The sequence below is a fragment of the Manis pentadactyla genome, chromosome 15 (assembly GCF_030020395.1).
Source record: "Manis pentadactyla isolate mManPen7 chromosome 15, mManPen7.hap1, whole genome shotgun sequence".
NCBI lineage: Eukaryota > Metazoa > Chordata > Mammalia > Pholidota > Manidae > Manis > Manis pentadactyla.
In genome coordinates, this window is record NC_080033.1 from 79,615,254 (window position 1) to 79,640,947 (window position 25,694).

Consider the following 25,694-nt stretch of genomic DNA (forward strand, 5'->3'; position numbering starts at 1 on the left):
GTTGAGGAGCAAGCCTTTCTCTGCCTTCCTCTTTGTGGTGCCTGCGTTTGCCCTTTGTAACACTCACTGCAACTTGCGGTCTGCTTGCACTGTGACGAAACTGTACATGTCATGATGTCCTGAACCCTGTGTGTCTTTAAGTTTATTCTCATAATTTAGCATAGTTGAGTGGGAATAGTTGGTGCTCAGTACAATTGCAAAGTGAACGTAATTCCTGCTGTGAACAGTCGTCTCCACATGTCTCTAACCCACACCACTTTCCAGAGTTGAAAGTGTGCTGTGACTGAGTAGATGGCAGTCAATATCCAGCAAGTACTGGGCTGTGATCAATGAAGTTTAATATTGTTCTTGTCATGCAAGTACTGACCTGATTTTTTTCAACTTTATTGAGGTATAATTCACATACCGTAGAATCCACCCATTTAAATAACTGTACATTTCAGTGGTTTTTAGTATATTCACAAAGTTGTGCAACCATCAACACAGTCAATTTTGGAACATTCCATCACTCCAAAAAGAAATCTCATATCATTATCAGTGACTCCCCATTTTCCCTTCTCCCAACCCCTGGAAGCCACAGTCCACTTTGTGTCCCTAGGGATTTGCCTCCTCTGGACTTTACATATGAATGGGATCAGACAATATGTGGCCCTTCTTTCACTCACCATAATGTTTTCAAGGGTTGTCAGTATGGTGGCATTAGGTTAGTATTGGCCTGAGGACATTTCTAAGTCCGTGTTTCTTTCTAAAGTCCTGGCTAGATCCAGGAGATCCTTTTGGAACTGGGAAAACTTCGGAGGTTGTCTAGTCTGGCATACCCTCATTTTAGAGATGAAATCAAGACTTTTACCACTCTCCAAATGGTTTATTATAAGTCCTTAATGATTCCTTGTATCTCCCAAGTTCAACTTGGGTTGGGAAACGAGGGAGAAGACTATGCATCTCAGTTCTTGGTAGCTGTGACAGTTCTCAGTTCTCAGTTCTTGTTAGCTGTGACTTAGAATCATCATTTTACCCTCAGCTTTGCTCCTGTGCGCAGGACATTGTTCCTATAGTGTTGGTCACACAGTGGGCTGGCTGCCTTGGAGGTTGTGAAGTAAGATGCACATGCCATGAAGTGCAGCATACTTTATTGATCTCTGCCTTTGTATCTTAATTTTTGCCTTAGAGGCTGATCTCCTATATACACGAGTCCTTCTGAAGGCAGAGAACATTGATTTGGTGGCCTACGTGTTTGTTAGTGCTTCTGGAAATGAAGTTTTAGAAGTCGACTGAAGGCGCAGCACGCTGTGCTCCAGCGCCCCCTAGTGCCATGCTGCGGTAGTACTCATTCTCCTGTCTTCCTGCGAAGAGAGGGATTTCCTGTGGCTTCTCTAGGTCTGTGGAGAGCTGTAGGTCACGCGGTGGAACCATAAATGTCTTCCCTTGTCACTTGCTTTGAGTGCAGTTGCGTCTCCGCTTTTCCTTTAGCAAAAACACTGGTATTTCCAGTTCTTCCCAGCCCTTTCCTGAAGGTTTACAGACTGGGCCCTCCAAGGGCTGTGGCCTCCAGTCTCCTCCATAAGATGACAGAGTGGTTGCGCCCACGGGCTGTGCTTCAGTGAGGGGTCTTGTTTCCATGTGGGCTTCTCCCCTTGTCCTTATAAGTGGTTCCTGTATATTTGTATACATACATTGTTTTCATGTCCTTTCTAGAAAGGATCAGATAATAATCAAAACATGGGAATAGTGGGAGTTTGGAAAGCCTGAGCTGGGCTCTGTTGCAAATGAGGGGAAGCTCAGCTGTGCTCCTGGTGGAGAGGAGCCGCTCACCCCGCAGGCTCGCTTCCCCTGGAGGGGGACTCAGAGGTCGGGGCTCTTGTGGGGTGTCCCTGGACCACAGGCCTTTCTGGAGGGCCTGGCAGCAGCTGGGGAGCAGCAGCTGGGGAGCAGCAGTGGGTGCTGCCTCGTGCTGCTCCCCATGACTCGGCTGAGCAGCCTGCTCTGGTGGGGGTTCAGGAGTTCCCAGCTTGGCCTTCTGTAGTTGGTGCAGTTGTTAGAAGATGAGAAGAGTAAAGTCATTAGCAACACAGACACTTCTGTAATGTGCCAGGCCCGCACCAGGCTTTGGGAATGCGGGAAGAATGTGCTTGTTCTGCTGTTTAGTGTCTCATGTAAACTTAATTGTCCTGTTCTATTTCATTCTGCTCATTCAGAACAAAACTCATGTGGTCAGTGGCGTTTTCTTCCTCAGTAAATGGTAAATCCAGGGAAGTCAGGTCCAGGTCACTTTCAGCTTTTTTTTTTTTTACGCAAGCACATACAATATTTTCCCCCTAAAAACAGGCTTTAAGATGTATTTATTAATCCTCTAAAGGAAGGAGTGTATTTTATATTCACTTTAAGAGAGGGCTAAGGGTTTTTCTCACAGTCAAGTGTTCTCAACTTTAGCTTTAAACCAGAAATCTCTTTTCTTGGAAATAATTTCAAATTTATGAAAACTGTGAGAAGAAAACAGTACAAAGAACCCTTATTTATTCCTTTACCTGATTGACCTGTTGATGTTTAACCCCATCTGCTTACTCATTGGTGTATGCCTGAGTTCTCTCTTTTCACATACAGCTACTTGTAGACAAACACACGTGTGCACACACAGATAGGCACATGACTTTTTTTCTGCACCCTGAGATTTGAGAGTAGTGTATGTATATATGACCTTTTGCACCAATATGCTTGAATGTGTATTTCCTAAGAACAGGAATACTCTCATATATAACCACAGTAGGATGGTTATCACTTTGTTAAATTTACACAGATGCAGTACTTTTTTCTAACCTGCTGTCCATATTCTAATTTTGTCAGTTGACCTAATAATCTCCTTTATAGCATTTTCCTCTGGGACAGGAGCCAATCTAGGCTGATACATTGCATTTAGTTGTCATGTCTCTTAACTTGTGTAATCTGGAAGTTTTCCATAACCTTTCATGACACTGACTTTCTTGAAGAGTGCCAACCACCCTCCGCCCAACTTTTGGTAACATTCTTCATTTTGCCAAACACCTAAAATAATTTGTGATTGGAAATAAGGAAGGCTGTTGGGGAAGGATATGGTGAAATCTGAACATTTTAATGGCAGTTAACTGTCCTGAATTTCTGTGATAAACTCTTCAGTTTTTAGTCAGATGTAATTTTAGTTAAATCATTTTCGCTAAAATGCAGGGGACCATAATTTATGTCTGCTTATTGGGATTTGCTATTGAATAAATATTTGGCCTTTGCTTTCGTAGTTTTAACAGAACATCAAAAAATTAACTTTTTCTTCCAAATAACTTTAAGCTAAATTTTATTTTATAAGCAATACTCCTATTTGCCATTTTGGAACAGTGTGGATAATAAATGCTTCTTTGTGGTATGATGCTTCCTGTAATCATTTCAGAATGATGCAGATGTTTTTGTTAAGCACTGAAATTATGTCAGAGCCTCAGAGTTTATATGGATATTTTAACATTCCAAATAAATGTTTAAATGGTTACCAAAGAGACATTAAATTACTTTGCTTTGAAATAAATATTTATCTTTTTTTTCCCACATGCACTGTGGTGGCAAGAAGTTCCCTTTTATTAAGTCTCCCCTTGCCTGATGCCTCAGTGTGATGTGTGGGAATGAACTCCCCGGACACGAGGCCTGCCTTTGCCTGTGGCTGCTGCGCTGTGTGTGGGTTCTGGTTTGAGTGCCAGGAACGTGTGCATAAACACACAGGAAAAAGATGAAGTCGTGTATCTGTGTGAGCTCATGGGGCATGCTCAGTTTACAGGATTGTGGGGTCCTAAGTAAACTCCTTGGGGTGGGGTATGCTGTGCAGTGATGTTCGTAGTCCCTGGTCTCGGCTTCTTAACAATCCTGTTATCTCAGTCACAGAATTGAAAGGACTCTTTTTTATATTGGTGAAGTGTAACCACTCACTTTCAACAAACTCATTCATTTTAGGGATTGAAAATAGGCCTGATAGCGACAAGGGGATGTGACTCATGTATTTTGATGGAGTTGTTTATTGAGACATCTGAGCCAGTGTTAAGGAAATTATGTTGGAGTTGAGAACAGCCGTGGCCAGCCGTTTGTCAGGTGCTCAGTGCTAGTTTATTGTAGCTTTGATGGTTAGCATTTGGCAGTTGCTTATGGTGCCTTTTTCTGGATTAAATGTTTTCATCGATTCCTAATCTGTTGTCAGTGATACCGCAGGTGCAAATTTAGATGCAAACTCGTCACATCTCTGCAAAATGGGCATATTTGATTAGTTGTACAGTGATTTCTGTTAACATTGATTTTATTTTATACAGTTAATTTTTTTTAGTTAAGGTATTGATGTTGTTCAGAACTAAATACTCTGAAAAGATACCCTAAGAAATCTCACTTCTGCTCTGCTACCTTTATTCATATTCCCTTGTTGGTTCCCTTTCCAATATTTCTTCATGCAAACAAAGGTTTATCCATTTTCCTGCCCCTGTTACCTGAAGAATGTTTTCTTCATGTGACAGTATCTTGGAGGTTTTTCCCTACCTGTATATCATGTGAACATTACGTGAAGGTGTTTTTTGTTCTTAATAGGTATTTACTGTTTGGTTAGCTTTTGCCAAAGAGCCCTCTAGAAATGTTTCCCTACAAGTACTGGTGCATTCTTACCAACAGGCTGTGAGAGTTAGCTGCCATTTTTCACATTTACAATAATAGTAGGTATTATCCATTTATATGTACATAGTTATGGGTGATTTCTGAATCATATGTTCATAGATTTCCCTGTAGGTTACTAGATTGTCATCTCTAAGGGAGAAGAACCCAATTCTGCTAACCATTTTTATCCACAGTACCCACTGTTGTCCATGGCACTTAGGAGGGTCTAAATAATTACTGATTAAGTGAATGAGTGATTAACGGGTGATTCAGTGTGGTAAAAATCTAATCATACTGGTTCTTCTCAATGACTGGCTCCCAAAGCCCCGGGGAGAATATGAACTGCTAGGCGCTCCCCAAACTGGCTTCCATGCGGTTTAACCTGTTGTTTTTCTAGAAAGTCACATTTGGAAAATTATGAAATGAGGGTTCACAGTTAGGTTTGTGTGTATTTAACAATGTTTTTGTGCGTGATTTTTTTTTTAAATTAAAAAGTCGTATAAATATTCTTAAAGCTCATTCATCAGGGTCATTAAGATTTTCCTTTTCTTGGATTTCCCTGTCTTCCCATTTGAACCACGTTTTCTGCTTTTCTTTAGTATGTATGGCAGAGAAAACTGAAATGGAGGTAGTGACATGAGTCAGCAGAAAGGTAAATGGAACAACTGGAAATGTTTGTGAACTAAAAAATTCTCCTGCAAGCAGGACTGCTTATGAGTTTGAAGAGAATTGGCCTGTTTCAAAATAAGTTTTTTCAATTTCAGAGTGTTCTTTGACAATTTCTAGAAAAGGCTAAGTAGTATTTTCTTATTTGTAAATGGAAAACACTACACCTAGAAATCTGTTTGCAGACCTTTGATTTAATTGAGAAAGGGTCTTGGAGATTCTGGCCCAAGTATTTCACAGGATTGGTATCATATATAGCATTCTTTCTGAAAGTATGTAATTTGTATATTTTATGTGATCAGTGACTCTCTTTTTTTCAGTATATTTTTGGAGATTTTAGCCCTGATGAATTCAATCAGTTCTTTGTGACTCCTCGCTCTTCAGTTGAGGTAAGACAAAACTTTCATTGAGCGTGTATGTAGATAAGATTAAGGGTTATGTTTTGGTCTTGACGTTTTAATTTATGCTTTTTGATAAAGAATTCCAGTGTACAGAAAAGTGCAGACACTAATATGAGAAATGCCTGAAGGCGCCAACCAGCTTTGGCTAATGTTGACATTTTGCTGTATTTATAAAGAGGAAAATGTTTGATACAGATAGATACTCTCCTGCACACTTCCCCCATCTCATTCCCCTCCTTTCCCAGAAACAACACTGCTGAAATTGGTAAGAATCATGTCCTGTGATTTTTACCTTTTACTGTGCATGTGTGTATCAGCAGATATTACATTGTTTTCTGTGTTTTAAAATGTCACATAAGTGGTTTCATACTGTTTCATGATTTTGTAGTTTATTTTTTAAGCTTACATATTCTTTAAATTTATTTTTGCTGAAACATTTTGTTCTTGCCCTTTGTAACTGCTACATACCACTGGTTGAACATATGGCAATTTACTTGGCTTTTCTCCTATTGAGCACCACTCAGGGTTTTCTTTCTTCATTGTTACAAAAGGGTTACAATAAGTGTTTTTCACATGGCATGCTTCTCTGTGGGTTTCTCTAGGGTATAGTCCCAGGAATGGAATTGCTGGTTCTGCAAGGAATAAGCACCTCCAGTTCTCCTAGGGACTGCTAATCTGCTTTCTGAGTGGTTTTGAACCTGCATTCCCATTGGCTGTGCATGAGTTTTCTCCATCTCATTTAAATTCTTGCTAATTTAAATACAGGCATACTTAAAATTTTTGTTAATCTGATGGGTTATAAATAGATTCTCATTGTTTTAATTTACATTTCCTGATTACAAGGTTTAGCACTGTTTCATTATTTTCATGTCAGATTTCCACTTCTGTGAATTACCCTAACTGTATCCCTTGTCCATATTTTTACCAAGTGGTTTATTGGTTTTGTATATTACAGATATCTCTTACTAGCATGAGGGCTTTTAAGCTTCATATATGATCCACTTTTTGTTGCTGTTGTTGGGTAAGGGGAGTATATTTTTAAGTTTAATGTCATATGTATTGACTTCTTACCTCATGGCTTGTAGATTCTTGGACTAAAAAACCAAAACAAATTTTAAGAAAGTATTCTCTTCCCTGAGGTAATAAATAATAAAAGATAGTTGTTTTCTTCTAAAAGTTTTAAGGTTTTGTTTTCACTTTGGTGTGTGATACCTCTGAAATCGAGGTGCTGATTTTTGTGTGTGTGTGAGGTGGGGCTCTAGCTCCCCTTCTTGACAACAGGAGCCAGTTGTCCTGGCACCACTTCCTGGAGAACTTGGCCCTTTGTAGTGCTGCCTGTCAGCTCGCACATTGCCATGCGTGGTCGGTTTCGCTCTGGGCTGCCCTGCTCTGTGGGCCTTTATCAGTACCATGTTTAACTGCTGACTGCAAGCTTTATAGTCAGTTATGATTATGAAGAGGGTAGGGTACACACTCTCTTCCTACACTTACAAGTATTCTGGCTCTCCTTCATCCGTAACTCTTCCTTAGAAATTTATGATCAAGTTTCATGTACAGTCCTATTGAAATTTCAGTTGGAATTGCACTAAAATTATGGATTAATTTGTAGAAGAATGAATATCTTTATATTAATTCCTAAATATGGTTGTGGTGTCCATCCAGGTCTTTATGTCCATTCTTCCTGTGATTAATTGTTTCTGTTTTAGTTTAATTAAAAACTTGTAGAACATTTTTTCAGGTTTATATTTTAAGTATAAAAACTGTGTTAAAATTGCACTGAAAAGGGAGAAAGTGGAGAGAGGTAAGTGTATAGTAAGTAAAATCTTAACTTTTAATAGGCTAGCCTTGTAGGTCCCTTAGTTCCTGTAGAGCCTTACATTGCATGAATACTCAGCATTTGTGTATGGGGTTCTTTTATTGGTAAAACGGGGCAGGAGGAGCTAACTCTTTAGAATAGGAGTTGGAAGGCCAGGGGTTGGGTCTGGCTGGGCCACTTACATGCCCTTCATTCTTCACCTTGGCTTCTTGAGTTCTAAAATTTTTCAGGGTGATGGAGAGAGGATTAAATGAGAACATATTGAAAGTATTATTTAAGCTATACAGATGTAACAAAGATTTATTGTTGCTTTTCACTTTAGGAAAAGGAAATGAAAGGAAATAAAGCTTTATATCAGACTTCAGTTTAGAAAATGAATAGATTCAGTTCAGTGCATTTATTAATTTATCACATTTATTGATGTTAACAGTTATAATTTTAAGGAATCTTAAGAATATGAGCCAGGAAGTAGTGAAAGCTAAATTACATGTTGTATTTCCCAAGGCAATAAAATGAATGTAAGCATTTTAGAATACTGTAGAATAAGGATTGAAGTTTAGTGCTTTCTGATTTTAAAAAAAACCCAGTTAATTAGGAACAACAAAGTCAGATCTCATATTCCCCAAGCGTGAGTGTTAAGGTTCTACTCTATGTTCTCTACCGATGATTCAAGTTATTAGTAATTTTGGTATAATATGGTGGTACCTGGGGGAACACTGCAGTCTGTGCTCTTTGTGAATAAGGTTTTAAAGAACCATGAAAGCCCAACTTCTCTACTTTATAAAAGCTTTTTTCAAGTATGTGCACATGTATTGGTTTGTGACTACCTGCTTGCAATTCAGTGTCAGAATAAAAACTCAGATTTTCCTGTGATATGAAGGTGCAAAACACACCGTGTGAAGAGATGGGCTTCTTTCTCACTCTGCCACACAAACAGGCTCGGTGGTCTTGGGCAATTCCACCATCTCGAATTCACCCCACTTTTTAAAGTGGTGAGTACTTATTTACCTCACAGAAACATTGGGAAATCATGATGTAGGTTATGATACCTCGTGTGTGACAGATGTTAGTAGATAACACGGGTGTCGATGGTAAAGTTATGCCAGATTTTTTATTTGCAGAAGCTATGGCTGTGTCTCATCGAAATGAGTTACAGCCAGAAATCTTCGTGTCTTGGGCATGTTTAGTGGTTGTCGTCTTTTTTTTGCTTTTCAGATGCATTGAGCTTGCAGGAAGGGTATGACAGGTGTCTGTCAATATCACCTGTGGCCAGTAACCCGAAAAAAGGGAAATACAGGATAATTAACAGGGTTGGGCTGAGTTATCTTTCTCAATAGTATGATTATTATAATTCGGAGTTCTGGGTTATGATTATACCATACTCAGATAGGACATGGACTGTTTAATGGGCCCGTGCTGGGTGGGCGGGCAGCATGTGGGTGAGGTTATTTCACTCGCACCCCGTGACTGGTAGGTAGGCCTTTTATCTCACAAGGAAAGTCGTTGGAGCTCCTACCAGCACTGTCCCTACTGTGTGGCTGTGGCATAAATTAGAATCCAGCCCTGATCTTCATACACTTTTTTGGTTATTAGCAACTTGATAAAGCATTTTTTCTCTTCTTGGGGCCAAGAACTGAAAAACCAAAATTTGAGAAACATAGGATGTTGAAATGTAGAAGTCCCCTATCAGCCTACAAAAGCCCTATTCTTCTCCACTGAGTTTTAATTTGCTTCCGTGAAAGCTTGCCCCAGGCGAGACAGGGTGGTCAGTTGTGTAACAGAGTCAGAAGAAACATTCAGTTGATTTTCATATGTGATCTTAAATGGTTTTAAGTTTTTAAAGGTAACTGATGTCTTTTCTGAGGCTGTGCTCTAGTTTACAAGCCAGTGATTTAAAAATTAATTTCTCCAACTGGAAAAAATAGTCAGTTTACTGACTAAGCATGTTTTTAAACTCCAGTCACAACCATGTTATCGGTATTCAGAAATTGGGAGCGAGTGCTTGTTCTGGAAACTTCCAGAATCTCAGCCTTGGAGGCACTGAGTAAACAAGCCCAGGGTGGGAGAGTCTGACACAGGGCAGGCGTGTGTGAGTTCGTGCTGCAGCGGTAAGGCAGTTACTCTCAGTGTTTGGCGCCGTACTGGGATTTCAGAGGAGAGACTCACGGTTTTTGAGTCTTTAGACAGCAGGGCAGGTCCTAAAACATGGCAGTGCTGACTTCACATGGAGGTAGCCCCATTTTCAGACTGAGTTGACTTGACTTTGTATTCTCTAATTGTCCTGCCAATGGGTTTCAGCCCCCGGCAAGTTCGCTATGGATTCAGTGTGACCAAAGAAATGACAGTAGGACATTTCTTTGGGGTGAAAAGGTTTATTAGCCAGCTTGTTCTCCCGGCAGGAGGTCGAGCACTAGTGTCCCTGCCTCCGCCCAGAGCCCTGAACCAAGCTCTCTATGTAGCGCAATAATAGCTATTGCCTAAAGGTGGGGAAGCGGCAGCCGAGCAACAGGCCGGTTACATCATCAGGTGGTTTAAGTTCAGGGAGGATCCTGGCCTTAGGAACCCCAACTTCCCCACACTCATATAACTAGTTTTCAGTTTTTCACGTTGCTTAGCTTGCATTTGTGTGTAGTTTGTTTTTGCTTTGCTTTTTAAATTTTGTATTCTTTTAAGTAGCTGTGTAAGGAGGGAGGTTTGAACGATTCTTAAATTTTATCCTGCTGTATATTTATTATATACAGTTCCCACAGATTAAGGCATATCTTATGAGTGGCTGGGGTTTGTTGAATTAAAGTAGCCATTTGCCTACAGGGTAAAGCAGAAACACACACACACACACTGCACAGAGCAAAGCAGAAACACACACACACACTGCACCAGAGTAAAGCAGAAACTCTCTCTCTCTCTCTCTCTCTCTCTCTCTCTCTCTCTCTCTCTGCACCAGAACCCATTCCAGCATCCAGTAGTTCCCATCCCAGTTAGGGCCTTACCGGAGTACCGCATCAAAATAAGTGTTTAAGCACACTAACAGAAAATGGCAAAGTCACCCTGGGGTCTGCCGGGGGAGGGGGTCAGTTTTCAGATCCTGCCTCTACACTGGATTTTGTGTGAATATAGCATAATTAACAAAAACAAAACAAGCACATTTAGCGCCTGACAGTTGTGTAGATTTTCATCACCAGGAGTGCCCTAGTGACACCGGCAAGAAAGAGAAGGCATCTGTGTGTGGGGGCCGGATGCCCTTGTTTTGTGACAGCAGAGGGACTTGAACTGATTCACGCGCCTGTTGCTCAGATGCTCCGCTGGGCCCCATTGCCCTTGCAAGCGGTGAACGCTGGAGCACTGCAGGCGTGGGGAGGGTGTGTGGACCGGCCTGCGCTGCAGCGGGTGGTAGCACATTTCGGCGCACAGAACGCTTCCCATCCGCATGATGAGACGGGCGCCCTCGTGTGGTAGAAACGTGCAGCCCTCAAGTCCCGAAGGGGTCCGTTCCCCATTTTCTTACCGTCTTACTTGTCACTAATTCTTTGGGGAGAAAACTTGGGTACCTGGAGTGATAAACTGCTCTCTCTGATTATTGGATCTACTTGTTAAGAGTTAATTAGAGAAATTGACTGAGGAAGCCTCTCAAGCAGTAGTTCTCAAAACCCTGGTGGGTGAGAGAATCAGCGGGGTGCCTCCGAGCACTGCGGACTGAGGACTCACCCGGGCCGTTGCCCTGTGTGTGCCGCGGCGAGCAGACCGAGGGACCCTGCGGGATGTGGTCTGTTCTTGTTCTGCTTTCAGGTAGCAGTTAACCGCCCCCTACTGTGCCCTTTGCCATCCTGACTTTCTCTCTTCAGCATGTCCATTCTAAACATTTCCAGCTCTTAAATAGTATGGAATGGCTAGGAAGGAGACGAGTTTGTTGTATTCATAGTACTTTCCTGCTCTTTACAGAGGTCAGACACTTGCCTTTTGGTCTCTCCCTTCCAAACCAGAAATGTTGTCTCTAGCGATTAATCCAGCTATCTAAGACACCATGTTAAAAAGGAAGCTGCCATCCCCAAACCTGTCCCCCCAGTGGGCTTTCTCCACCCTGTCCCGGGCCTGGTCCCAGCCTCCACTGCTTTGCTGGCAGGGAGTGGTCGTGAGCATGACGTGCAGGTGGTCACTAAGAATCACCTTTACTAGTGATCAGAGATAAGCGGTGTGGCACTGAGGGGCAGTCTAACAGCCTGTGAATAGGTTGCATCATAAGCATTTTATTGTAGCTGATTTACATGTCCATTGCAGTTCATTTTTATGTTTTGCCTCTCTTTGGACCTGTTTAATAATGAATATTTGAAAGCAACCCTATGGTATATTTTTCTTAAACGAATATGATTTTACTTTACTGTCTATCCATGTGTATTAACATCCATGGTAAAAATAATGTCATTGTTAAAAATAATGCTGCATGGATGAAGAGTTATAATGAAGTGTTGCTTTAGTGTTGGGTTTTAACATTTTGTTGAATTAAAATGTGTTTTCCAATTGCCTATGCAGCTTCCTCCATACAGCGGAACAGTTCTGTGTGGCATACAGACTACAGATGAACTACCAGATGGTAAGCTCTCCTCTTCATTTCCCTGATCTTACCGGACGGTAAGCTAGCTCTCTCCTTCCTTTCCCTGATTTTGGTGAGTCACGCCATAGCCTGTGAACTCTCGTCATGTGCGTGGGGTAGGCAGGTTACCTGGAGACAGTATTTTCTGGTTTGGTTATACTTCTGAATAAACTCTCCTTTACTCCTTGGTGTTTTTGCTGTAAACTATAGCAGATTAAATCACCAACCACTTGGACTAACGAATTAAGTTTATTCTGTGCTTCAGCATGTCAGATATTCAAGGTTTAGTTAAGAAAATAGTTGTTCGGTTCTATTTTTTCTTAACAGTTTTCAGTGGTACAGGCATGTTCTCTGTCTCCAATGCTTTTCATAGAAGTTCTGAGGTGGGCTTTCTTCTGGTTGAGGGCTGCTGGACCAGACCTGGCACGTCTTCAGTGTGTGCTCTTGCACGGCTCCGCGGCAGCTAGGGTCTGTTCTGTGGTTTACATTGCTGCCCTCGCCTGTCACTAATGCTCTTGGGAATCAGGTAACCTCTTCACCTCCTGGCCTGTTACTTTTTTTGGTCTCTGTCACAGACACTGAGCTTGTTATTGGAGCTGGTCCTTTTTGACACGCAGTGTTTCGCATATTGTTGAAGTGCTCAGTGTTTAAATACGAGCCAGGTCATTTAATTATTGCAGCTGCCAGTGCATAGGTCAGATCTGTCTAGACCATTTTCATTTCAGACCACATTGAAGGCTCTTGCTGGCTTTGGAGATGCTGAAAGCTGAATATTTTCTTGGATAGCCAGGGATTTGATTCCCTGTTTCATAAGCATGGTCAAACCAAAAGGGATTTTAATTATAATTTAGGCTTAAATATAAACCTTGCAAAGACTAAACTTTTTATATGCAGTCAAATTAGAAAGTGATTATATCTAAAGGTTTTAGCAGTTTTATAAGAAACAGTGATACAGGAGACCATAAGGGAAAGAGCAGTTCAAATATGTCTTAGGACGAGAATAAAATAAAGCTAGAGGGACCCAAATGCCCTTGCCTAGCCTCCCAACTGGCATTTTTTTTTTAATCTGAGCCAATTGGATTCTGTTTTGGTGTGCTTTCCACATAGTAACATGTTGCAAGTGTTAACTCAGTGCTTAAAAAGGTATCATTATTTTCTCTTTCATCTGACTCCTTTCTTTCTAGTTTACTTAGTAGACTCACCGTCCTCTCAGGGACATACGCCAGAGGTCAGAGGCCCCACCACCTCCTCCCAACATCCATCTCCCAGTGCTCCTTCCTCCTCCCCTTTCTCAGACCACACCCCTCCGTCCGGGCTGTCATCTCTGTACAGTCACTGTTCTTGTCTCTGCTCCTCCATTTTCTCCTCTCTTCCCCCGAGTCCATCTTTTAGTCTGCTGGAAGCACAGCTGGGGCCTTGCTGCCTGCACACACTGTTAGTGACAGGCCTCTTCTGCTCGCTTGTGTCTGCATTGTTTGTTAATCCTGCAGTGCCTGTCCCACTGTCCAGGACTGAACCTGCCTCCCTGTTGAGTCTGAGCTCAGCAGTGGATAGCAGGGGCCAGAACTCATTCATTTCTGCATGCTTCGCAGCCGCACAGCATAGTATCTGCAATGTTGTAAACCCTCTGTATGTTTCTGGATGGATGATTGAGAGTGATTTATTCTGCCCTTCTGCACAGCCAGCCACAGCAGGCTCTTGCAGGGGCTCATCACAGCGCGCATCTGGTGCCTTTGCCTTTTTAAATCAGTTCCTAAGGCTTGGAGTAGCCTATCTTCCCCACCCCCACCCATGTGCCCCCAAATCCAGTTAACTGACCAGTTCCAGTGAGTTCTGCAGCTTCTGATGGAAATTGATGGCTCTTTTTCTGTGTCTGGAAGCATTCTTTCTGTGAAATTTTTTGTTGAGAGGCCGTATCTTACTCTCCCTCTGCATTGTCATCTTCTGTCTGATGTTGGTCTCTCTCTAGTAAGTGTAACTCCCTTGATTATTGAATGGACTTGATAAGAAGTAATTGGAGAAATCAACTGAGGAAGTCATTTAAAGCAGTAGTTCTCAAACAGTAGCAGGCATAAGAATGAGCTGGGTGCCTTTGAACATTGTGAACTCTGGGATCCTCGGGCCGTTGTCCTGCATGTGCTGCAGTGAGTGGACTTGGAGAAATGCTGTGTTAGGACGTATGATGTATGTGGTGGTTGTATTTGAGCAGGTTTTCCTTCTTGAAACAAACCCAGGGCGTGCATGACCAGAGCACCCAGCACACTGACTGGTTGTGTAGAGTGCAGGTTTGCAGCCCTTCCCCCACTCTTGTAGCCTGTGGTTGGGCCTTGCGCTGACTTCTCTGCCTGGCAGAGTTGTGCACACATGTCCATGACGAGTGTTCCTGGATAAGAAAAGGAACTGTTCTGGGTAGGAGTCTACCTTCCAGTGGTGCAGTCAGATGCTATATTGGGTAAATGTTTTGATAATAGCCATAGCATATTGAAATAGTTCCATTAATGTAACATCACATTCTAGAGTGTTTTATGATATGATAAGATTAAGAATTGAGATGTGGAAGGCACTGTGCCTATTAGAAATAATCAAAATCTTGCCCATGCTGCACACCACAGTGCATGCTGACTTCTAGTGTGATTTCCCAATGCACACCGTACCTCACTTCCTCCTGTGCGCCCATTTCAGTCCGCATAGCAGCATTGCACCCTTTAACACAGAATAGGTGATGCTTGGAAGCAAGTGCGCAGTTCACTTTTAGGTATGACAGTAAAGAAATTAATTTCTCTTTGCTGATTCTTTTCAAAATAAGGAAACAAAATCAGTGCTCAGGTGCCAAAGGATTCATACTGTCATTATTGGTGGCTTTGTGTGAAGACTTGCTATTCAGTGTGACCACTGTCAGTATTCTTTTTTCAGGAACTTTTTGTTGTCAGGCAGGTGTGCTCCCCTCCCCACAGGGGTGTGCCGTCAGGACAAATGAAGAATTAGGAGGCTGTTTTTAGGCCCCTGCCTTAACTTACACATTACGGGGTCCCCCCTCTGGGGCCATTTTTCCCTTCTATAAATAGACTTCCAAGGTAAAATATATTTAGTTCTCTGTAATAAAACATGATTCTTTTTGGTATTATATTTTTCTTGAAATACATTTCTTGAAAGAAATTTGGCCTCTTACGCATACTTGGAGAAATCTTCAGTTATGCACCAAAAGTGAATTAAAAGGCATGTGTCTTTTCCTTAATTTCACAATTTAAACTGTTCTATCAGCTGTAAGATGACGTTGATGCTCAGTGTCTGAAAGACACAGATGATTCTAAAACTCAACATAATTTCAGAGATGTGAACTGTAAGAAAATGTACATCTTACAGAAAAAGAATGGATGGAATATGCAGATTGTTGGCAGTTGGGAGGAAGTAAGTACGAAGTGTTCCAAAGAGATATTTAAAAGTTCTCAGTCTTCTGGTATGTTTGGAAGTACCTTTTCCACCCACGGAGTTAATCCGTTAGGAGCTCATCTAGTGGACTTCGGCCTGCGTTCATGCAAGGCCATTTTCTGACCTCAGTTAAGATTGTCAGGAGGAGACCACCAGATGGATAATTCTAAAGAGTGCTTCTCAAGCACAGTTTTATATAGAGGACTGATTCTTGGTGTAATTCATACTTTTTGAACTATTAAATTACCCTCATTAGAGAATTCATATATAGGGCAGTGATTTGAAGTCCCCAACTTACTCATCATGATTTTCTTTTTAAATTAAATTGTCCAAAATACACCCCCTTGTCTCAGGCATAAAGTGAGCCATTAAAGTCAGATTTCATTGAGAGGTATTTTTAGACAGCAAATGTTATTTACTTTATTATAATTTCATTTTAATTTCTACCTTCTGAAGGTTTCCCTTTAGCTTCCTGAAGAGTGGAAAATAAATACAAGCCTCTTTTTCATACCTCCAAATTAAAAATAATTACATAGTTATTATTTATTTTCAGCAAATTGTTTATTCAGTGCAGAATTAAAATGTCATAGCTTTGTTAATTGGGTGACAACTTTAAGGGTCAGTTTTTGAAAAGCAGATAATTGTTGAGACTTTTACAGTTTGTATAGCTGTGTACTTAACTAATGAGATCGTTACTGATCATTTTCTTTCTAAACAGGACAAGAATATCAAAGAATTGAGTTTGGTGTTAATGAAGTAATTGAACCCAGTGACACTTTGCCGAGAACTCCCAACTACAGTATTTCAAGCACACTGAATCCTCAGGCCCCTGAATTTATTCTTAGTTGTACAACTTCCAAAAAGACCTCCGATGACATAGAAAAAGAAGCAAACTTTAGCTCTGTTGACTGCCGGTACCCAGGCTCTGCCCTTGCTCTGGATGGCAGCTCTAATGTGGAGGCAGAAGTTTTAGAAAATGATGGTGTCTCAGGTGGTCTCGGACAAAGGGAGCGTAAAAAGAAGAAAAAACGTCCACCTGGATATTACAGTTACTTGAAAGATGGTGGTGAGGGTAGCCTTCCCACAGAAGCCCTGGTCAATGGCCACGCCAACCCTGCAGTCCCCAACAGTGTAGGCACAGAGGATGCAGAGCTGGTGGGAGACGTGCCCCTCTCGGGGACACCCAGAACTTGTGGCAGCCCTCAGGACTCCACGGACTTCGTCAATGATGCCGTGCCTGGTGGGGCTTTCCCTGGAGCCCTTGACAGCGATGCCAGGACTGCAGGGCAGCCTGAGGGCGGTCACGGGGCTGACTCGGAACAATCCTGCCTCCCTGCAGAGGCTGGCGGGGACAGCCTCTTGAGGACAGCTGTGGCTCTGCCTTACGTTGGGACTGATACTACTGAAAACCTCGGAGTTGCTAACGGACAAATACTTGAATCCTCGGGTGAGGGCTCAGCTGCCAACGGGGTGGAGGTGCCCACTGTGGAAGGCGTGGACTCGGACTCAGCTAAAGCCGAGAGCGCTTCCTTCCCAGCCGACACCCTGGCCTCTGTGGCGGGTGCTGCTTCTGCCAGTCAGCCTGCTAAGTCCTGGGCCAGTCTTTTTCATGATTCCAAGCCCTCTTCCTCCTCGCCCGTGGCCTCTGTGGAAACTAAGTATTCCCCTCCTGCCACATCTTCCCTGGTCTCTGAAAAGCAAGCCGAAGTCAAAGAAGGGCTTGTGCCGGTTTCAGAGGATCCTGTAGCCATAAAGATTGCAGGTATCATTGAAAAGATACAGGTGGAAAGTGAGCAACGCCTGTTGAATGGGAGGTTTGAGGCAGTCTGGGCTGGTAACTGCCATCCCGGGCCGCAGTCGATTCCCGTGTATCAACAGGCATTTCTGAAGAATTCCATGCCTTACAGGGTCTCTCTCCAAAAGGAAAACAATATATAAGCAAAACGGGGGGGGTATCATGCCTTCGTGTTAAGTGGAAAGTCCACGTCTATGACCACTTCTTTCTATTGACAAATTATATTTCCATTTCTTGCCTTTTGGTCAAGTAATTCCACTCCATTGTGTGACCATGTAATGGGCTTGACCTGCATGTGTCACAGCTGCTGTACACCTTTGGTATGATGGTCCTTGATTTGGACTCCCTTTCTACTGTTTCTTTTCTGTTTCTTAGGATACAAGAAAGCATATTGGGTTTTTTTCTTTTTAATGCCTATGTTGGATTGAGTAAATGAATATTACTCCAGTTTTAGCATACCTGAATCAGCTATTGACAGGAAAAGAAAAACAAACAGTTTGGCCCAAAGTTAACATTTTATTTTGAGTTGCTGAAGCTCAAATGTAGGACCAGTTTATAATACCAATAATAAAGCTGCATAATTTTTAATCTGTTTTTTAAGTTAAAGTAGGAAGTCAGAAATACAGAGTAGTGGGTATGTTTAAACTTATCTAAGAAGCCAAGCCTGTTTCTTCAGGTTTCATTGTACCAAGAAGTTTGGCAGACAGCTCTGCAGAATCTTGCCCCATTAGCCAAGTTAAAATAAGCTGTCTCATTTAGGCTTGCTCGACATTTGGGAACACCTGCCGGCGTTCATTACCAGGATGAGAATGGTTGCGATAGCGAGCTGCAGCATAGCCTTTATGAATGGTCAGGATCCCATAAAATATAAAACACATCCTTTTGATGGTAGTAAGATGACAGCAAACAATACTTAAAAAAAGAGTGATTATTTTATTCCTTATATAAAACACATTATTTTGAATAAGGTTGGTGTTTGGAGTTCTGTTAAAATGAAAAGGTAATTGATAGGCCAATCATCATTTTGGCCTTCATATATACTTTTAAAAACCACATGATTTCTTTATTATAACTTTTAGCATGTATTCATTGCAAGGAGAAGGCCGAGTCAGGGTAAGACAGGATAAGAAGTTTAAAATTTACTTTTAACCTATAATGAGGAGTGCATGGTGGGATGCTTTTTAAAATGTGCCTTCTAAATTCAGTGTCATAAAGTCATTGTAATTTGTTGTCTAAAAATTACTTCACAAAGGAAAACCTCCTGTTCCTGGGAAATTTTCTCAACGTTTACTTTAAAACAAGAAAGAAAAGCTTCACTTTAAATATTTAAAGTCATGTGGCTTTAGATGTAGTTTGATGTATAGTTTGCTATGTTCTTCAGGTGTTAAAGTCTAATTGGCCTGCTGAAGTCCAGTGTTGACCTGCTTTGCAAACTGCGTGAAGGTAGTTTACAGTTACTTGTATTAGTGGAGAGTCTTGCTGCAAACAGTCCATCTAGTTTTGAATTGATCCCTCTGAGCAGATTTATTTTTTTTAATCCTACTTGAATTAGGCCAGTTATAAAGCTGTTCTAATGATCTGAGCAAAAGTGTAGTTCCTTTAAAATACTTAATTCTTTAGCGCTTATTTATTGAGCCTCAGGAATGTAGTTGCTGCCAGGTTTCAGTGTTACTTCCTGTAGAATAATGCAGCGATAGTAGTCACCTGAATAACTTGGCATCAGATAGAGCTTAGGTGAAGTGAATTGGGATTTTTTTCCTTTTGTCATATTCTTACTTAGAGGTTTACATTTATAAAAATGATACAGTATATTCAATTTGTTATGAGTCAGATCTGCCACAAACTTCCTTTAATAGGCATGCTTTTAAGTATATGTCCACTTACTTTAAATAGCATTTAACTGAAATTCTAGATCCATTAAAAGATCTGTGGATGTTAATTATCATAGAATTTTACCTGCATTAGCATCTAACTGGTTCTACTGAGAGAGTACTTTTTATGTTTATCATTATGTTTATAAACTTTAAGGAAAGAGAGAGAAGGGAATAGTTCAGACATGAAGTTTACTCTTTTCTGAATTCTTAGAATAATATCAGTATCCACAGCTGGTTTTGATCCCAGATTCACTTATTTTGGATGTCCATGTCTCTGGATCATCTGCCGTGTCATTAAGCTGGTGCTTAATAAATACCAACTAATTTATGATAACCACAATTGAAATACAAATTAGGAAGACAGATCAACTGTAAACAAAGAATAGGAAATTAGGAAGCAAATCAACTGTAAGGCATTTTGAAGTGAAACACACCCAACTCTTGATTAGTGTGGACTGTTTATCCATGGCTCAAGTGGAGTCCGCTTTCACCTCTCTGGTGGCAGGGCCGTCTTCACAGTGTAGATTATTTGTCAACATTTTGTCCCACTGGCTTTTTTCTTAAGTGTAAGCTCTCATTTAAGGAGGTGGAAGGGAAGAGCAGTCACACCAGAATGCTAAATGCCTTCTGCAGGATGAACCTGCACAAAAGGTCTGCAGAGGCTTGCAGAGGGGTCTGTGTTCTGTGAGTGGTTTGTGTTAGTCTGAGAGGAAATATTTGCCATTTTTAAGTAGGAATAACTAAGTCAGGAGGTGAGAAAAAGAAACCCGAAAATCTTAATAGCTTGTGTTTGAAAGTGGCCACAGCATTGGACATAACCATATGTAGGAGCAAGTGTGGCCTTGCAGGCCACAGAGCAGGACCTGTGCTGGGTGCTCTCCGTTAGCTCACAGCCAAGATCTGCCTGTACTCAAATATCTGATTTGGAAACTAATCATATCCTTGTAATGAATACTAAACTGTCCCTGGATTTTAACTAAGGAGCATTTGTCATATCCCAAACTTGAGCTGTATCAAGTGCCTTTGATTCACAATAGAGCTATTTGTATTTTGTTTTGTTCATTGTATAGGAGTGTAATTAATGGTGGGCAGGGAGAGAGTCTAGGCCAAGTGCCTAAGTAAAATGAGTTAAAATTCCAGTGAACGAGAACTAGATAAACCGAGGTCTTTGACAGCTCTTAAAAAATGATATTCTGTGAGGAAATTGAAGTATGGTCATTTATTAAGAGTTCTAGTCATACCTGTTTAACATGCAATTTTGCACAGTGGTTTCATGCCTAAAATTTGTAGCTGGAGAGTACAGCGAAATCATTACAAGTTGGACCTCAGAAAAAAGAATTCCTGATGTCCATGTTCATCTTATATATAAACAAATATATACCTTACAGTTGATCTATGATTGAGGGGCTTGTAAATCATATTATACTTCCTCCTTCCTTGGGAAGCGATTTTTCAAATATTCTGCATTTCCCTTCAGATTCTCCAGAGAAGCAAAGGTTGTGTAACTCCTCATGCCCTGCGCCAAAGGGCGTGCTGCTGTTGTGGGAATGCATGCTGGGGGTGGGCACTCAGTCCACCCCCAATTCCATGTGTGTATGGCCTTGCCAGTACTGCTGAGGTGTCTGTTTTATAGAACTAAATTGAGACACCTTCCCTTATAAAACATGTTCATCTGTAGCCAGAGGGTAGTGGTACATTTTGGTCACTTTGCTGTCCTCCACCTGATTAGGTAACCAAGATAGCGTGTGTTCCTCCAAAGTGATGTAATGAGGAAAAGAAACACTTGGAGACTGTTCTGGACAGGTAGGAAGATGACAGAAAAGCAGGTCAACAACATTAGGGTGTCAATTACAGGCCCATTATTGAGCCTTAAGAATCAGTGAAAGTTCTGCACCGTGCGTTCTCATGGATTTTATAGGATAATATAACCTCTAAATCCTAATTGTAGTAAAACAGAATTTGATGCGTAAATCTGTACAAGAATAATCATAGCTTGTATTGACTTAAAATTTTACAGTGCTCATATTGCCATCGAGTTTATAAGTCATTTGAATGGATTGTGGCAACACGTGAGCTACTGTTTATGTCTTGAAATACAAGAAAAAATATTAACCACTTAGTTTTCTGTGTATCAGCAGATTTCATAAGAAGGTTTAACTTCAATGCAGCCATTTAAAGTTTGAGGTATATTGTAACAGTGAAGACCCTGGTTTTTATTTCTTAGCTCTTACATGATGTGGAGTCGGCATTTGGTGCCCTTCCAGTGGCATTGTTCTGGCGGTGCCCCCAGCTCCTGTGCAGAAGACAGACTGGGGAGGCCACTAAAGTTGCTGTGTAAACGGGTCTGTAGTAAATTACACCAACAGTGATGAATTGCAAAGGCCTCTGGGGAGAAGCTCATTACTGTAGTCAGCTTCTGATTATTTTCCCTGAAAGAGGTGAACTAGATGGCCAACAGTGATGACTTTGGACTGCATGTCAGATTTAAGGTGGCAACTTCAGGAAATACCCTGCGTTCTCTCCTTTGTGCCCCCTTCTGTTTTGTGTCTTTTGACCTCCATAATGACCGTGCTTATTGACGTCTAGGCTAGGAATAAAATAGTAAATGGAAATGGTGATGTTAAAAAAAAGGAACTCATTAATTAAACAGAGGCAGGAGATTATACCCAAAAGCAGTATTGATACTGGCTTGTTTGCAAGTCATGAATAATTGACTTCAATTATGGCAGTAAGATTCATTCATTTTAACAGGATTCAGTCATAGTGATGGTGACTGTTTCAGGCACCAGAATCCTCTTTGCCCCAGGCTGTCACTGGGAGCGGCAAGAGTGGCTCGCTGGTGCACCTGTCACACGTTAGTGTCTGGCTCAGTTTGAAGTCACTGAAATCATTCAGGGGGAAAATGCTCATTGTGCAGTGTGTTACAAAACTGAGTCTTTAAATTGGATATTTAGTTTTTATGAGAAAATCCTAGACAGTAAGGTACTTAACCTTAATTTCTTTATAATCCTTCATTCCCTTTGAAATGGAGCTTTATTATATTCACAAAATGTTCAGAACTTACTTTTAAGGAATTCTTTTTTTTTTTTTTTTTTTAGGAGAGCAAGGTACAGGCTTTTATTTAGAAATAAAGTGAGAGAATAGAGCTCCTGGCTCACGCCAGGAGGGGACAAGAGAGCCCACAGTGGTGTGTTGTCTAGGGGGTTTTATAGGCAACTTTTAAGGAATTTTTAAGCTAATTTATTTCTTCTTGGAGTACTGAAATCTCAAACTCTCCCATAAACCAATTTCCCTTTTCCGTCTCTTCCCACCTGTATTGGCTCTTTATTTTCTAATAAGTGTGGAGCAGCTGTAAGGAGCTGGCCGTCCTGCGTGGTGTTTTCTGTGTGAGTGTTAACAGTGACCTGGTTGGTTCCAGGTAAGGAGCAGTGTCTGCTGCAGGCGCTCTTGCCCTCAGTCTGCTTCTCCACAGGGTGCCTGGAGGCTTTCTGAAAATGGGACCAAACAATCTCTAAAGTCCGCTGGGCCATTTCCAGCACGAATGGAGTCATTCACTATAACCAGTACCTTTAGTATCCACAAACGTCCGGTCATCCTGCTCCTGCTGAGTGCTTGTGTGCCAGCCACCGTCTAGGTCAGCAAGTGACCATCAGTGTTGCCTCGAGGGTTATCTAAGGGACAAGAGGAAAAGGAGCAGACAGCAGCTCTGATGAGCAGTGAGGTCATTTGCAGTGGGGAGTGGGTGGCGGAGGCAAGTGGTGTACCTGGTGGGGTCAGTCAGGATGGCAGGAGCAGGCTGGGACACAGAAGGCATGAAGTCCCGTCCCCATGGTGCAGGGGTGCGGTCTCTAGGGAGCGCCCACTGCAGGAAGGGAGCTGCACAGCCCTGCCACATGGCAGGCAGGCAGCCACAACGTTGGTGATTGTAATGGCGTCTGCCACCGGGAGACACACAGGTGCAGCTCCAGTCAGCGGCCCACCTTATTTTGGGAGTAGTGTTGGGGATCATTTGAAGATACCAGCAACTGAGCGATACTGTATTTTAGCTTATGGAAAACTTGCCACTGCAGAGAAAATTTTTCTAGAATAACAGTCATTAAGGAGAATCTAGACTGTTCAGTGTCTTCTCTGTATGTTTTAAGTGTGAAGACCTAGTAATCTACATTTATGAGTATTATACCAGAAGGTTGTTCTTTTAAAGAATGTTAAAGACTTGAAAAGAAGCTAGTGTGGTACATTGTCTAATAAATGTGTCGCGTGTCCTTTTGTTCTACATTATGTTTCAGAGTTTTTGCCTTTTTAATTTTGTAGATGTTTACTTGGGATGTTCTGTTACTTGCAGTTATTAAAACACAGCACTAGGTGATGCTAGAGACTTGAACTTGACATTGTGGAAGCTGAGCAATGAACTGCCTTTTTATCTGCCCGCTCCTTAAGTAGGCAGAACATGAGAAGGAGTGGCGAGCAGCTGCATCAACTCAAGGGAAGGGTAGATGTAGAGACGAGAGGTTTCTGTCCAGCAGTACTTGCTGTTTCACAGAGAAGTGCTGGAAACAAGTCGGCTGGCTAATGGTCAGCTTTCAGTCGGCTGTGTTCTCTGATTCTGTAGAGCTGGAACGTTTCAGCCTCTGGGTGTGTGGATTAGTCTGGGCATGTAACTCAGTTAAGAACGTAAGAGGTGTGGAGCTTAGAGAAGTTGGTTCTTGATATTTTTGCACCTGTTTCCCTTTTGAGAGTGGAGTTGGCCTTGTCATAAATATATTTTTTTTAATTTAACAAGATAGGGCGTCAAAGTACTTTTGACCTCCTATGAACATGTTTTTGAGTCTGTTAAAACAGTTGACATGAAAGGGGAATTCCAGATCTTGTAAGCCTGTCCCCTGGTCATTTTCTTTACATTTTCCTCCAGTGTCTGTACTGAACGGCAATTAAAGTCATCAAGCCACCTCCCTCCGCCACGCCCCCAACCTTCGCGACTAACCCGCCGTAAAAGACTTTGCCTCCCATGTTATCAAGAAAACTAAGGTTGCTGTTTCCTTTCTTTCCCCACTGTGAGCTGCAGTGAGTCCGTCCTTCCCTAGTGGTAACCCTGTCCCCCTGCAATCCTGGGAACCCCTTGGTGACCCCATCCTGTCTCCTCAGCCAGGCTGCTAGAAGAGGGAGATGCATGTATGCTTTCCACTCTTGCACTGCTGCTTGAAGCCCTAGAACCTGCTTCTGCCCCCACTGTTAATTCAAACACTCCTGTCCTTCTAATCACTGGTAGGCAATCTTCTCAGCCTCTCACTTAGACATGGTGGTGCGTAGGGTCCCACTCCTGATGCTTTGTACTTCTTGCTATGTGTGTAGTCAGAATGTGCAGGTCGGCCCTGAGCCGCAGGGGCCTGGTGGGCATGTGTGCACAGCTGTGTTGCTGGCAGGCCTGAATGTGAGTGTGCTGTTAATTAGGTGTCATCTGGGTACCTCTTAGCGCCTCTAAAACTGAACTCATGATCTCATGATCTCATCACTGCACAAAGCAAACAATGACCCGCTCGTCTTGTAAGTCTCCTCTGGATGGAAGGCACATCACCCCAGCTGGAGACGTGCTGGTATCGGCAGCTGTTTGCTGTCATGGACCTCAGGCTGCCTGCCCCAGGGGTTCTCTGGTCCTTGGACTGGGCTAAGCATCCTCTCCACTGAGCCCCCTGCAGCTTGGCCCACACAGTATTGTCCCTTCTTCACTGGTCTGCAAGCTCTCCTGAAGCAGAGCCCCCTCTCAGCCACCTCAGTGCCTCCGGAAGCAGCGCCCAGCAGGGCTCAGTGAAGGGCAGCAAGTCATTTAACGGAGGCCCTTTGTTTAGGAAGGCAGTTGATTTAGAGTCTTGTTATGTAAAACTTAACATTAATTGTTTTTAGATATAAAAGGGCTATGGCAAAGAGTTGCAGGTGTCTTGAGGGCATGTTCATTTGGGATTGATGCTTATTTGAAAATACAGATTTTTATAGAGTAATTACATAAAATAGTTGCTGTTCTGTAGCACGCACTGGAAATTACGGACTGTTGTGATAATATGGCTGAAAGACAAATGGAAAAATCCACTGTGAGTAGATCTTAAGCCTGTGGGGAAAAGTTAATATCTGAAACCTTAGAGTTAAATGATTTTAAAGTAGAGCCCATTATCTATTGAGAGGACATACCTGGCCTCTGGAGTCAGGTAGACCCAGGTTCACAAGTCAGCTCAGTCATGTGACCTATACCAGTTACCCAGCCCCTCCAGATCTCAGATCCACCCCCTGTAAAGTTTGGATGATATTGTGTCTCTTCGGTAGGGTCGCCAGGATAGTCATGAGTGATACAGATAAAGCTTCCGGCACAGGGTCTGCCACCTGACCCGACGTGTCTGTGCTGGGTACTGTTACATGTGGGCTTGCTTAGTTCTGTACCCATAGTAAGAGAGATGAGAGGAGCTTTACAAAGCTTCGTCTAATCGAACAG

The 25,694-nt window shown here is 42.1% G+C and overlaps 1 protein-coding gene across 1 annotated transcript in view; it reads left to right on the top strand.

Annotated features, from left to right (window-relative positions):
* The window catches only part of USP10 (ubiquitin specific peptidase 10), a 61,802-nt gene that overhangs the window by 19,143 nt on the left and 16,965 nt on the right, over positions 1–25,694 (top strand). The window contains exons 2-4 of the mRNA XM_036924146.2: positions 5,634–5,702; positions 12,058–12,118; positions 16,266–17,309. Coding sequence (XP_036780041.2) covers positions 5,634–5,702; positions 12,058–12,118; positions 16,266–17,309 — 1,174 coding nt within the window. The remainder of the gene's footprint in view (positions 1–5,633; positions 5,703–12,057; positions 12,119–16,265; positions 17,310–25,694) is intronic.